The sequence below is a fragment of the Hemicordylus capensis genome, chromosome 2 (genome assembly GCF_027244095.1).
Source record: "Hemicordylus capensis ecotype Gifberg chromosome 2, rHemCap1.1.pri, whole genome shotgun sequence".
Taxonomy (NCBI): Eukaryota; Metazoa; Chordata; class Lepidosauria; order Squamata; family Cordylidae; genus Hemicordylus; species Hemicordylus capensis.
This window is the reverse complement of record NC_069658.1, coordinates 312,465,681-312,481,378: the sequence shown is the minus strand read 5'-3', so window position 1 is coordinate 312,481,378 and position 15,698 is coordinate 312,465,681. Positions and strand designations below refer to the sequence as shown.

The 15,698-nt window shown below is 48.6% G+C and overlaps 1 protein-coding gene across 1 annotated transcript in view; it reads right to left on the bottom strand.

Moving 5' to 3' along the window:
* Positions 1–15,698, bottom strand: part of NUP210 (nucleoporin 210) — a 182,868-nt gene that overhangs the window by 36,691 nt on the left and 130,479 nt on the right. The window contains exon 30 of the mRNA XM_053299000.1: positions 7,205–7,379. Within this exon, the coding sequence (XP_053154975.1) occupies positions 7,205–7,379 (175 nt within the window). The remainder of the gene's footprint in view (positions 1–7,204; positions 7,380–15,698) is intronic.

The following is a 15,698-nucleotide window of genomic DNA, read 5'->3' as shown; positions in this document are numbered from 1 at the left end:
TCTGAGTGGGGTCCGGGCTGGGCTCTGATGCTGCCACTACATGCTGGGCCAATACACACGTATGATGATGATCATGATGTTCAATCCATGAGGCTGCCATCAAGTGTTTGCTGCTGCTTGCTTGCCATGGCATTGGGCAGGCAGAGTCACAGAGTGGGTGGGTTCAACCTCTGTGTTGGTGTGACTGGGTTCTGGTTTTGGTTGTGTGCAATTTAGAGTCACTAAATAGGCTGCATTGAGTTTGATGCTCCCCCCACAGGAGCATTACTTGAGAACCACCCCCCAGAACCCACACTTTGTGTTCCAGTTCACTAAATAAGGGTTTCCTCCTTTGATCTGCAGGTTCCCAAGCGTTGACTGCATCCCTCCCCCACCCCCGGTAGGTGCTGTGCCCTCCCCCCATCCACTCTCCCCCCCCCAAAAAGCTAAAAACTTGCCACCCACACCACAACTACTCCACCCAACTGCCCGTGCCACCCTCCCACACCGGGGTTCCACCCTTTAACCCCCCATTTTTCTAAAAAAAACCCCTCCCAGACCCATCTCCCCAATTGGCTTGGTGGTTGACTCCCAAATTCAAAAAGGACACCCTCCCCCTCACTTCGATTGGCTTCCCCCCCCATATCAAAAAGTCTTCCTTTCCCCCCAATTGGCTTCCTTTTTTGAAAACAAACTTCCCCCCCGCCGCCTCCAAATCAGCTGCCTTTTTTTTGGCCCCTAAGCCCCTCCAAATTATTTTTCTGACCCTGTCTGGCCTTCTTCCTAAAGTCTCCCTCCTTCTGACCTAGCAGCATGTCTGAGCGCCGTGTGGCGGGCAGGGCTCGCTCAAGGCTGGCAGGCAGAGGTGGGAGAGGCCAGGTGCGGGGTGCGCCTGCGGCACGGGGAGGGAGAGGACGCGGGGAGCCTGAGGACACCCCAGTTCTCCCCATTGGAGAATTCTTTGCTCCGGCCCCATCTTTGGTGCGCAGGATTCAGTTCCCCACGCCTGCTGCCGCCAATCGCGGCAGAGGCAGAGGCACTGTTAGGGCTGTGGCGGGTCCCTCCTCGCCGGCGGCACCAGGTGCTGCTGAGCTACCGCCAGTTGTTGAGGTGGAGGAGACTGTGGAGTTGGAAGAGCAGGTAGAGGGCGGTGAGGACCGTGCGGCTGGCAGCGATGCAGCCAGGTTCTCCCTCCCTCTGGGGCCCCTTCCCCCTATCCTTTCGCCGCTCAGTGGGGCCCCCCCTCGTGAAGCCCGACACTCTGGTGGGGAGCGGTCTGGCGAGGTGGTGGAGGAGAGGCCTGCCTCTCCGATGCCAGTTGAGCCGGGCCCTTCCTCCGCTGTGGAGGGCGGAAGGGGCGGGTTGGGTGGCAGCAGTGGGCAGGCAGCGGCGGCCGCCCCCCCCCCCCCAGGACTGCAGCCACCCTGCGAGAAACGGCCTAGGACGGCGCCCAGGGCGCAGGAGGCCAAGGGCAGTGGTGCATGGGTGCATTTTGAGGTCCCTCAAGATGCCCCATTCCACGCCCGCTGTGTCCACTGCAGGATGCTTGTCAGCCGTGGAAGGGACCCTGCGCACCTGGGTACGACGCCTATGTGGAGACACCTAGAGCGTCACCACCCAGGTCTCAGGGGACAGGCTGGCAGCGCTAGTGCGCCTTGTGCATCTGCCACTAGGGCGGGCAGCGGCAGTGTGCCAGCCAGCAGGCAGGCTACACTGCCCGTCCAGCGGTGGACGCAGTCCTCGGGCAGCCAGCGTATTGTTCGCGTGGACCATCATCACCTCACCCGCCTCATAGGGGAGATGATTTCCACCGATGACCAGCCGTTTCAGGTGGTCGAGAACAACGGCTTCCGCCGGATTCTCCAATACCTGGCTCCCGAATAAGTCATCCCCTCAAGGACGACGTTCAGCCGGAACGTGGTCCCCTCCCTGTACCGCCGGTGCAGGGAGCTCGTGTCGGCCGAGCTGCGTGCAGCTCCGGCCGGGACAAGCGTGCATTTCACGACTGACCTCTGGACCAGTGTCAGTGGGATGCACGCTTCTTTCCTGGCCCTCACTGCCCACTGGTGGGGACCGGAGAGTGAGGGGACCTCCGCGGGCGATGCTTCCGGGTCCGGCGCGGCTCCCGATGCACTACGGCACAGGTGGGCCGTCCTGCACGTGGAGACGATGGACACGAGGCACACTGCGGAGGAGGTGGCGGCCGTACTCGACCGCCAGATAGAGGAATGGATTGGCGGGTGTCCACAACTCTCCCGCGGCTTCATTGTCACCGACAATGGAGCCAACGTTACCGCCGCTGTCGAGACAGTCATGGACTGTGTGAACATACGGTGTATGGCACACACGCTCCATCTGACCGTCAGGGACGCCCTTGGCCTTAAGGAGCTGAAGGCGTCCCAGGAGAAGGGGGCCCGCCCCATCGCAGCTGCTGTTGCTGCCACGGCCACGCTTGTGGATAAGTCCCGCAAGCTGGCCGCCCACTTCCACCGCAGCGAGAAGTCCAGGAGACTGCTTCGCCAGAAGCAGGATGACCTTGGCCTTCCTCGCCATCTCATCCCTACGGATGTGGAGACGCGGTGGAACTCCACCTTCCTCCTGTTCCAGCGCCTGTTGGAGCAGGAGAGAGCCCTTGTCGCCCTGGCGAGGGACGAGTCCTTGGATGTCTGCGACTTCTTGAACGCAGAGTGGAAGCAGATGTCCGAGGCGGTGTCGGCACTCGAGCCCTTCCAGCTTGCCACGAAGGGCTTGTGTGGCGACACCACTCCCTTGAGCCAGGCGCTGCCCACAGCTGTTGGTCTCGAGAAGCTGATGGGTGGACTCCATATCTCTCTGACCACGCCAGAGGGTCGTGCTCTGGCTGGGAGGCTGAGGTCTGGGGTTGACAAGCGGCTCGTTGATGTGCTGGGAGACAGGGAGGAGTATGTCCTCGCTTGTCTCTGTCACCCAGCCCTCAAGGGCAATGCCGTGAGTGCCGACGACTTGCCCAGGTGGAAGGGCATCCTGGTCGAGAAGGTTAGGGAGGAGGAGGCCGCTAGGGCCCGCAGAGACCAGGGTGTTGGTAGTGGTGCGGGGGCAGCCCTCGCGGCCCAACCCGCACCCAGCAGCAGCATGGGCGGCCAGCCGGCGTCAGCTTCCCCTTCCCCTCCCTCTTCCCAGTCCAGCAGCGCGGCATCCCAGGCGGCGCCATCGCAGCAGCCATTTGCTACCGACTCGAGATCCGCCCAGTGGTTTCAGCGGTTCTGCTATGGCGCCATGCCTGGTATGCGGGAGGCTTGACCTGCCAGGCCCCCCTCCAGTGCTGAGCAATGCGTTGCGCAGTACTTGGAGGAGCCTGTGGAGGGAGACGGCGTGGACTGCGCACAGTTCTGGGCGAGCCGCCGCCAAGTCTGGCCGGACCTGGCGGTGGTGGCTGTGCGCCTCCTCTCCTGCCCCCCAACCAGTGTCCAGAGCGAGCGGGTGTTTTCACGTGCCGGGGACGTGGTGACACCCTCTCGCTCCCGCTTGGACCCTGGTCTGGTGGAGCAGCTGGTCTTCCTTAAGGTGAACCTCCCCCTGTTGGGCTACCCCAAGCTGCAGTTTGAGACGGGCGAGTAATTACCGTGGGTTGCCCCATGGTTGGTCACCTGCCTGGCTCGAACTCTGTGCTTATCCCTACCCTCCCCCCTTCCACCTCTAGCTGAGCTGACGTGACAGATGCTGAGCCGTGCCAGCCAGTTGCAGCGTGTAGTGTGCCCACACAGAGATGCAGTTGTAGTAGTAGTTGTAGTGCTGCGACTGGCCAGATGTTTACAATGCCCACGCCCACCTAAAAAGAAACCCAATGCTGACCAGCACAGGCCCTTTATCTATCCACCTGTCAGCATTTGGGGACCTGGCGTGGGCACGGCACACCCCCCCAAAGTAGCACAGCCCACGGAGTACTAGACTTAGCGGCAGCGGCGGGTATACGTTCAAAAATGCAGTGTAGATATGTAAATACTGTATGTAAATAAACATGTAAATAATTTTTTCTTTAAAAACCCCATGTCAAAATCAAGCCTCAAAATTATGCAAAAGAAAGAAAAAAAGGTGACAAAGGGAGAACAAAATGATGAATGCCAAATGAATTGATTTTATTGAAAATGTCACCAGAAATCATGTGTGGGGGGCTTGGTTTACATGGAGAAAATGATTGGGTGATTTTTTGAAATGAAACGAATGAATTATTATCATCTTATGTTCATCTTGATTGTGGTCACTGTTGATGTTGGCTGATGGCAAAAAACCCAAAACCATCAGAATAGCAATGAACTGGCTGCCAACACAACATATTGATTGATAACTGTGCAGGGGGGGAATTGGGTCTGTGTGTGTGTGTGTGGTGCAGGCTCAGTCTGTCTCTTCCTGTTGTGTGTCTGTCTGTCTGTCTGTCTGTGTGAATGGATGCCTAGCACTGTCTCTGTGTGTGGATGCTTTCTGTGTGTAGTGTGGTGTGTGTCTGTCTACATGTTTTTTTTCCTCCCCCCCATGCCTCCCTCCATCCTTCCCCTCTCATCCTCTCCCCTTCCTCTTCACCACCTTCCATCCTCCCTCCCTTCCAGCCCACCACCGCCTCACCTGCCCCCAACCCCGGTCTGGCAGATGATGAGAGTCTGGTCTCTCCCACCGAAGCACACACGTGAGCACGTGTGTGCACAAATATGTGGCTGACCAACTCTGAGCCGGACCCTCCCCCCTTCAATCCCCTCTACATCCCTCTCCCCCTCCCCTTTCCTCCCCCCTGCCTCCCAGCCTCCCTCCCTGCCTCCCTCCCCCCTCCTAGCTAGCAGCGCACACATACACACACAAAACACCTGTGGTGGCAAACACCACCAGCACACATGCACTCACACTGGTGCCACCACCTCTGCCTTGGGCCTCTGTGTCCTTGAGCAGATATGTGGTGGTGGACCAGAGAAGCATTTCTTTCCAGCAAGGCAAAAGGCATGCACTCACTGCACACACACACACACACACACACACACACAAAGAGGTGAAGACGAGAAGAGGCAACTTCTAGAACCAGCAGCAGCAGGTGAGTGTCGTGTAATTGTGTTGCTTCCCAAGGCCACTGCCCATGCTCAATGCTCAGTCTGCTGAAACTAAAGAACTAGCTACAATCACCCTTCCTCACATGCAGCTCAGCTCAGCTCAGCTCAGCTCAGCTGCACAGCACACTGACTAACTAGACACTACAGCTGGTGGTAGAAAAAACAGAAGTCTAGATTCTAGAAGATGTCCTGGTGGATTTTAAACTTTCAAATCTGTGCTAGGATTGCCTCGCCCGCCTCCTCCTCCTCCTCCTCCTGCCTGTAATTGTGCCCTCTCCCCTTGCAGTTGCGCCGTCGTGATGGGTTGGTGATGTGCGTGCGCCGTCTACTTGTTAGCTCTCTCCTCCTCATGTTGGCTGGGCTTGCCAGGCACTGGCTGGCAGCAGCTGTTGGCTGTGTGCTAGGCTCAGGCTGTGGCGCGCGTGACTGGACTGGGAATGTTATTGTAGCGGCAACACTGGTTGTGGTGGTAGCAGTAGTAGCTGTTGTTGTTGCTGGGCTGGTGGCTGCTGGCCTGTGCTGACTCTGCGCACTTGGTCTGGTCTGGTCTGGTCATTGGGATGCAGATGTAGGGTGTGTGTGCATCATCCATGGGGAGCATCAGAGCAGAGCAGAGCAGGTTGGCTGGCTTCTGTCTGTCGGGCCTAGTCAGTGGCAGGCACTGAGTGAGGCGGTGGTTTCTTTGGGCATCACGTCACCCATCATGCAGAGCGGCAGGTCTGCTGCTCTGCTGCTCCGCCTCCTGCTTCTTCTCTGTGTGTGCTGCTCTTGTGCTTAGTGTGCTGCTCCGCTGCTGCTGCTGTGCTGGCAGGCAGCACAGCAGTGGCCTTTTTGTTAGATCAGAGAGTGGGTGTTGTCTCTCTGAGTGTCCTCCTCTTACTTGCTTGGATAGGAGTGGTGGTAGTAGGTAGGCATTAAGATGGACTGACTAGGTGTTACGTGTTAGGGCGCCCAGAGAGAGGCGCCAAAAAGATGGGGTGGCAATTGTTGGGTTGCTCCTAGTATTATTGGTGAATTTCTGAAGAAATTTTTTTTTTCCATTGGCTAGAATGGGGGTTCGGGGCTGCCCCAGACCCGCCTCTGTGGGGTGGCAGCACCGCCAAAGTGGGTCCGGGGCCATGGCAAAAATGCCCTCAGTCCCTCCCAGCAATCCCCGTAGAGATAGGAGTGATGGTTCTGTTGTTTTTCTGAGGTGTTCTGAGTGAGTGTGGATTCTGTGATAGCAAATGAGAGTGGATTCATGGTGTCTCATTGGAAATCTCATAAGCTATCATAGAATCTACACTCAGAATACCTCAGAAAAACAACAGAACCATCACTCCTATCTCTACGGGGATTGCTGGGAGGGACTGAGGGCATTTTTGCCATGGCCCCGGACCCACTTTGGGGGTGCTGCCACCCCACAGAGGTGGGTCTGGGGCAGCCCCAAACCCCCATTCTAGCCAATGGAAAAAAAATTTTTCTTCAGAAATTCACCAATAATACTAGGAGCCACCAATTGCCTTGGGATTTTTGGGGTGGAGGACACCCATGGGTGGCTACCACCCACCCCAGCTTTTTTGCCCCTAAGGGCTCCACATTGTGAGTTATGGGCAAAAATTTATTTTTTGAAAAAAATTTGTAAAAAATCAGAGGAAGGTCCAATCGACTTGAAATTTTGGTGGCAGGTAGAACACAATGTCCCCTTCAAAACCAGCCACTTTTTGTGAGCCGAACCGGTTCGGTTCGGATCCGAACCGGTTCGAAACCGAACCGGACCGGGGGGGTGGTCTGGCAAAACCAAAACCGAACCACCCCGGTCCGGTCCGGACCCGGTTCGGACCCGAACCGAACCGGGAGAACCGGTTTTATGCACATCCCTAAGAAGAGGTTCAGATACTAGTAAGCCTTAGATCATGTGTGTCAATCTGTCCTTAAATCTGGTCACCACTACTATGTTTGGAAAGTTTTAAAATGTTAAAGTTTTGGAATAGAAGAAAAACAGTGCAGCAATATAATGGATGGCTGCTATGCTCAGGTTATGTTTTCCAGCCAAAACTGAAGTTTCAATTACTTTTCTTTTTCTAATAATAACAAACAGTTTTAAACAGAGCAAACAATATTTATCCATAATCCTATTCTAATCTTAATGAAAAGAAACTGAAAAACATTACCTTGACAGCAACCATAAGGGTCTGGTTGATTCCAAATGGCTCTTGTGAAATTACTTCTATTGTTGACAGTCCTACAAGGGATCCAGACTTAAGAAGCCCTCTCTCGTCTATCTCTACCACAGGAACTCTGTCTCGAGCATCCAGTACATGGTAACTTACAGATGCCACTCTGTCCCTTGACAAAAAAAGAAGTAAACACAAGACTCTTGAAATACAAAATCAATTCTTACACCAGGACTCAACAAATCCCAGGCACTAGGGAGCCAAGGCACCTAGAAATGTAACTGTGGCATCCAGCAGCAGCCGGTGACTCCTGGGACTGAGTGGGTGCCAAGCAGGGTGGGTGGAGCCAATGTGGGTGGCACAGGGGCACACTGGGTCAATCGAGAAGGTGCTGCTCTGGATGCACATGCACACACACTGTCTTGATAGACACGGAAGCTCTTTTCACGATCCGTGAGAAGAGCTTCTGTCGGGTCTGTGGGAAGAGCAGGCTTAGTCTGCTCTCGCCTTAGACGATCAAAGTGCAGCCCTCGGCGGCTGGATCGGCCGCTCACAAGACTGCTGGCTCCGTCACGGAGCCAGTGGGGGTTGTGGGGATCAGGAGCTGCACAGCCCCCAGAAGTCCCAGGATGCCCTGCGCAAGTGTGCAGGGCATCCTGGACAGACCCCTGAACCTGGGAGGCTGGCTGCAGCCTCCCGGTAGGGGGTCTACTTGTGTGTCACCATGGTGCATAGCGACACACAAGCAAAAAAAAAAAAAAAAAAGAGATTAACAGAGTGCTCACTCTGTTAACCTCATTGAAGGGAAGGGGGAATTAGGCAGGCTAGCTGCCTTGGGAGCCTGTGAGCCCTGTGGTTCCCACGATCCCTTAGCCCGCTTTCCAGGGATCGTGAAAATAGCCTCACTGCCTGACACCTTGGCCATGTATGGTAAACGAACTGCAAAAGTATAATCAAATTGTGCTTTGTAAACAGTACATGTAATAGTCTGTATGAGAAGTAGATACCTACCACCAAGTACACAGGCTGCAAGTTTAGTTAAGCAATTTATTATATATCCTGTATTTTTATGCAATACTAAAAATATAATCATTCCCAAAAGCTCAACCTGTAAACACACACTTACTTCAACAATATGCTTACCACTTTATCACATGTTGAAAGACTATGACACGAAGGTGCTTTCAAACAAAGGAGTGTTATCTACCCATGGAGGTGTTTTGAACAAAACATGTTTACTTTGTGATAGAATTTAAAATGGTATCTCAATTGACTTCCCTCCAAATTCACTGGGTATCCTTTTAAACATGCTACACCAAAGTGCAATTCTTCAAATGTTCTTTGTTTTTAAAGAGTAAATTTGCTGCTCTTCCAAAAGTAGACTCATACATCTATGAGTCTGCATGAGAAAGCAAGATGCAGCTTTACAGATCTTAAAAATCAGCCAATATTTTCTTTTCAGCTTTATTACAGACCCCTCCCCACTCCAACACCATTCTCCATTCTGTCTGAAAAATGAGATGATTTTCACAAGAGGGAACTAAAAAACCAGACTATTTAAACTCAGAAAAGCCAAATTTGGTTGTCTCAGAAAGTATTGATAGAGAGTATCTCTACACTAAAGCCAGATTAGAGATCAGCATGGTGAACTCTTCCAATCACAGGAAGGAGACCACTAATTTAATTCTAAATATTCAAACTTAACTTTTATTTTGAGCTGCAGCAAGATGTGTTCTTATATTAAGTTTTAGCTGGTCTTTCATTAGTTTGCAAGAACTCATAGTAAATCCCTGATTTGAATCAAAAACATTAACCAGAATCAAAAGCAACTTTAAACAAAATTATTGTAAGCTGCGGCTACTCAGAGTCAATGACTGACCAACAGTAATTCACTACCAGTTCCATTCATCCCTCTTAAGCAAGAGAAACACTAAAATTCAGTGGCAAGGATGCTAGAGGTAAAAGCCACACAGCAAATACTACACATGGGTAATCCTACTGTTTCCAGTGGGCCTACTCACAGATAACAGCTGCTGAGTGATTTGAGTCACTCAAATCTAACAGCAGGAGCAGCCAACACTCTGCCCCGCCAAAGTAATAGAAAACAGCCCATGGCTGGCAAAAAAAACACCCCCACCTCACAGTGTCCAGCCAGCCCAGAAGGAGACTAATAGGGAAGAAAAGAGACAGCCAATTTGCTGCGAGGAAGGGAATCTCCTGCTTCCTGCTCTCAGCTGCTGAACCTTCTTCCTCACGCTCCTACTGGAGGGAAAAGCCTGCTAATCAAGGCTATTCCCTCACTTAGTTGCTTGGAGCACTGGGCATCACCGCCTTCCCGGATTAGACATACAAGGGCAAAATGGGTGTCCCTCTTTGTCCTAAATATGTTACTATTTTTGTTCTAAGTATGTTAATTGTAAAGGTAATAAAGATAAGCCCATTTACTCTGCCCCTCCACAATGTCCATCACCAAGTATGGGAATTTTGCTAAGTGCCAATTATCTGGACCTAGGGACCATCATTCCCTCTAAGCTGTGTGGCTGCGCATACACATTCACTGTAGGGGAAGAATGGCAGTCCAGTCCCCAAATAGCAAAGCAAAACCAATTTGGTTTTGAAGCCAGTAAAGCAAGAAGTCTTGAGACAGTTCTTTAATATTGAAGAACTACAAGGATTTTTTTTTAAAGGTTACAAACAAATGTGAAAAAGGCTGCAGCTTATTTCAGCTGTAGCTCACGGCTGAAGAGAGAGACCAAAACAAACAGCCATCTCTGGAGAGACAAATGGAGACTAACACTAGAAGAACAAAGAGGGGATGAGTCCAGCACTTTTATCCATGCCCCTATAAACCCCCTGTGTTAACTATGAGACACTGCAGCTGAGAGCTGAAGTTACCAGGGTCCTAGCTCCAACACTCCTTCTCATCAGCTCATGCTGCTGTCTATGAGTCCCAACTTCTCTCTCAAGGTTTTGAAACAATCCCTGGGCAATGGCTTAGTTAGCACATCTGCTACCATTTGTTCACTTGGACAATACATCAGTTTTATATGTCCCTTTTCTTGTGCATCCTGCACACAATGCTATTTGGTTTCAATGTATTTTGTTCTAAATTTCATTTTCTCCATTTGTGAGAGCTGGATGCAGTTTTGATTATCCTCAAACATCTCAGTGGGTTTTGGTTCATCTGTGATGAAATCCAACATTAGATTGTGCAGCCACGCCACCTCTTGACATGCTTGAGTGGCAGATACATATTCTACCTCAATAGATGAGAGAGCAACTATTGATTGCTTGCAGCTATGCCAACTGACTGCTCCACCACCATAAAAGAATACATAACCACTTGTCATGTAAATAGTGGAATATATAACCACTAGTTATGTAAAGAGACTTCCAGTCTGTTTGATTCTCAGCCCAGTCTGCCTCCATACAACCTACTAATTTGGGCTCACTACTAGCAGGCAACTTTAATTTTAAATAGATGGTCCCTTTTAGGTACCTGTCTAGTCTCTTTACCTCAGTCCAGTCATCTTTGCTGCGTGTGCCTGCTTTCCTACTCAAGATTCCCACAGATGCAGCTATATCCGGTCTTGTTATCATAGCTACATATAAAAGTTTTCCAATCGCTGTACTCACTGTTGTCTGGAAGAAGTTCACTCTCCTCCTCCTGTTTTAGGCAACCTGTTTCCATAGGTGTACTAGTCTCTTTGGCCTCTATAATGCCCAAATACTCTAGTAAATCATTTACTGTTTTTGGTTAAGCAAATAGCTTCCATCCTCTTCTCTCTATGCGTGTATCCCAAGACAGTGTGAAACAGGCACAAATTCTTTTACTTCGATCTCACTATTCAGATGCTTTATTATTTCAAGACTGGCCTCTCTATTTTCATAACAAGTTACCAGATCATCAACGAAAGTAAGTATATGGGTCTATCTGTTGTCTTTGAGCATAAATTACAGGCAACGGTCAGCCTTTCCTTGGGTGAATCCCTCACTGACTAGCAACTAGTTTAATATGACATTCCAGGCTCCTGCAGCCTGCTTTACTCCATAAATACTTTTCTGCAGCTTACATACAAGTTTTTCTTTACCAGGTTCCACAAATCCTGGAGGCTGCTCAATATAAATATCTTCTTTGATGTCTCCATGAAGAAATGCAGTTTTCATGTCCATGTGATCCACTTGCATTTTCTGTGCTGCTGCAATGCTTAGAAGTGTTCTTACGGAGGTATGTATTACAACGGGAGCAAATGTCTCATCGCAATCTTCCCCATAATTCTGCAAGAATCCCTTTGCCACTAGTCTTGCTTCGTAATGCTGGACAATCTAAATTGCACCCCACAGTCCTCCTTCTCTCAAGTAGCTCTATGAGTGTCCATGTGTTATGTTTGTGCAATGATTCCATTTCTTCTTTTGCAGCTTCCTTCCAGTTTTGTGCTTCAGCTACAGGTAAGTTATCAATTTTTTCCCATGTGCTTGGTTCTTGAAACCTTTCTTTCTTTGCAACGTAGGAACGTTTTTTTAGGCAGAACTCCTTTATTTTGTCATGTTGAATGCCACACCCTTTGTTCATCATCAGCATCCTCTTCTGCTGAATCGCTGCCAAGTGTAAAACTTACAGTGGATCCTTCTTTTTGGTCATATTGCCTTGATTCTTTTTTCAACTGATAATTGAGATCTAATTTTGGCAGTTCACAAGTGGTTGGTTTTTCATTTTCATTGAAGTAGTCTATGTTGCATATTTTTATTGTTTCTGTGGCAAGATCTAAAATCCTATATCCTTTACATACTAAGGAGTAGTCAACAAGTATTCCTTCCTCAGATCTACAGTTGAGTTTGGTCCTTTTGGCTTTGGTATATAGGTGTATACTTTAGATCCAAACACTCTTATATGACTCAAAGTGGCTGTGTTGCCATGCCATAACTCATGTGGCATTGTTCCTGTCGCCTTTTCTGGCAATCTGTTTTGCAGGTAAGTAGCAGTCATCACTGCCTTTCCCTAAAATTTAGTTGCCAAACCAGCATCTATAAGCATGCATCATTTCCATTAGAGAACGGTTCTTTCTTTCCACCACTCCATTTTGCTCCAGAGTATAAGGAACAGTCTTTTGGTGTTAAATGCCCTCTTCCTAAAGGAATCTTATGACAACATTCCCAGTGTATTCACCACCACTGTCAGTGTGGAGGATCTGTGGCTTTCTCCCAAACTTGTTGCTCACTCTTGCAACATATTCTTTTAGTCTTCCTAGTACTTGTCCCTTTCCACTTAACAGGTATGTATATGTATATCTAGAATAGTCATCAATGAAAGTAAGAACATATTTATTTCCTCCTGATATATTAACTTGCATAGTTTCACAAATATCATTATGAATCAGATCCAAAGGATGCTGTGTTTCTCTATCTTTGAGTGAAAGAAAAGCAGGCTGTGTTGCCTTTGCTCTTATACAAATAAAACTACAAAGATTTACTTACAGAAAAGGCTACAAACAAATGTGAAAAACCCTGCAGATTATTTCAGCTGTAGCACATGGCTGAAGAGAGAGACCAAAAGGAACAGCCATCTCTTTAGATACAAAATGGAGACTAACACTGGAATAACAAAGAGAGGATGAGTCCATCACTTTTATCCATGACCCTAACCCCCCACCCATGGTCACTATGAGACATTGCATGATTCTCCCAGGGTTCTAGCTCCAACATGCACGAAGTTTAATCTCCCCATGCAGAGATCCTGAAGAGCCACTCACTTGCCTGGAAGATGTTTTCTTGCTGCTCTTTTGCTGCCATTGGCTGGTGCTCCCCCGGTCCTTCCAGACAGTGCTGTCTTCTCCACGGCTGCTGCATCCCCCTGCTGCTAACACTGCTGCACGGGCTCTTGTGCTGCAAGACTGCAGGAATCGGCTCCAAGTCCTGACTCTTGTGCCTGTTCACTGCTGCTGCTGTGTGGGCTCTTGCCATAGCAAGAACCCAAGTGGTGGTGGCAGTGAACAGATGATCAGAGCCACTTCCCCTGATCTTGCCGTGCAAGACCCCCCACAGCAGTGGTGGCATTGTGCAGTGCAGCAGCAGCTGCAAAAGGAATACTAACTGGGAATATCAACTTGGCGACTGGAAAGGGGGAGGCGGGTGACAGCAGCCATGCAGCACTGTCTGGCAGAATTGTTGGAGCAGCAGCTGGCAGCGGCAAAAATCAGAGGGAATACCAGCTGAGAATCTGGTGCTATGCTCCTTTCCCTCCCCTTGACTCACTCACCCACCCACCCCCTTCCTCTTCCCCTTCACGCAGCCACCCCTTGCCCCACAGACTCATCCAACTCCTTCCCCTTCACTCATTCAGCCACACACTTCCCTTTCACTCTCTGCGAAAGTATCTATTTAATAGTATCTACTTAACACTATACTGCAAATGTATGACTGGGAAGCTATTTTAAAATATATTTATTAAGGAAATTGGTAAAGTCAGAGAAGTCATTGCAGCCTGTTGGGAATTCTTTCTGGTAGGAGAATTCCTTTTTTATTATTGCAGAGTGCACAGAGGCACAACACAGTGGAATTTAGTTAGGCATGCGTGTGTGCTGAGAGTAAAGTAACATGGAGCCAGTTCATAGTTTCAAATCAATATATATGGTATTTATTAGAGAACTCCATTCTAGACAGGAAAGTGAGGAGTTAGGATCTCTAATCTATCTACCTAGCTGGATGCAGATGTATTCTGCATCTCTGCACACATGGTGCAGGGGAGAGGAGCTTGCATGTTGCAAGGTAGAAGGAACAGGAAGAGAAAGGAGAGGAGGAAGTGCAAAGCAATAAGGAAGGAAGTTAGTCCCTGAGAGTAGCAATCTACATTCCAAAGGGATAGTGTCAGAGCAGTAGAGAAGGGATGACCAATGTCTTGACCCTCTAGCCCTCTCACTGTCCTCCACTGTCATTGAGACAAGAGACAGCACATAGTCCTTCACTTGCAACACAGCATACATATACTTCCTTGGTTTTTCATTTGATATGTTTGAACTGATTGCTGAATGTACATTTATGACTTCTGATAAAAAAAATATTAGAGGGAACACAGCTAGGGACCAGCCAAAAATTTGAGAGCCGAAATTTGTCAAGGCCTGGCTTAAATCATCCTTTTATACATAGCATGTTGCCATTTATTGGTGCATGCAATTTCTGCCTTGCTGCCATATACCCTACAAAGCATTTTTATCAAAGATTCAAGTTTTCAGATGTTGATTCAAGCCTCCTCGTACAAAGTTTTATCTGTGCTTGTGCATATATTACAGTCTACTTGCTGTCTGCTGCCCTGCAGTGTTATTATTCACTGATGTAAACTTGATTCAGAATACTAATGGACAAGTGTACAGGATGCTGCCTTCAGAGTATTTGTGATAAAGAGTCTTCAGAGCAAGATAAGTCGGCCAGGGTCAATGTTGGTATTAACGATAAAGACAGAGGAATGAGTAAGCGGATCTCAGCAGGTAACTGGAAATTGTTTGTACAAAAGCTTGATTTTTAAAGTAATGCCTCTCTATGACATTACAGTATTAACAATATGATGAACATATATTGGACATGGCACATAGCAGCACTGGCTGTTTCATTCAGCCAAAAATATTGCTTTTCCTTATAAGTTAAGTAATTACTGGTCAGTACACATAAAGCAGTACAAAGAGCCTAGTTATTATTGAATCAAACAAAAAATGCTTTTTGTTCAGTATACACTGTTTTAGGAAGAACTTAAATTTCAATGGAAATCACTGTGGGCATTTTGTATGAAGTCAAAGAAATGCACAGCATCAAGACATTCTCTTCATCAACTCAAGCCTCATTTTGTCAAAGCAACAAAGATGAGTCAGTCAAGGACAGCACAATCAGGTCATGTTGAAAGAGATGCTGCCCTGCTTATGAAGTTAGACTGCAATGCCTACATTCATAGGCATCACCAATCTATGGAGATGATGGGCAATAGTGCCCCTTAAAATCCTTGAAAGGGGCATAGAAGATGTGTGTTCAACATAGGAATACCTTTTTGATTTCTACAGAAATGACTTATCCAGATGGACTACCTACCTGCCATTTGCTGTTTCTTTGGAATGATCTGGTTCTCCACTTATTATAGTTTGCAAACTGACTCATCCTTAGTGATATTATTGTCTTCACTGGCCCCACTTTTAAAAAGTGGTTTCTTTAAGCTACCCCCCCCACACCATTTTATATACACAGAGGTAAAGAACAAACCAAGGTATACTCTTGAAGTGGTCTTTAGATACCTTCCTCCCATCTGAAGATCATATTTGTTTTTGCCAGTACTCATTCCAGATCTGTTAAGTGTGCTTAGTGTTAAATGAATGCATGTCATATGGTAACTCAGTTGTAATTATTCCTCAGGTGTTACATAAATGATGCAGTTGAAAATGCTACATTTCCAGAATCTAGAATTACTTTTGAGGCACGTTTTGGTAACTTATTCATGATGTAAATCTCTAGG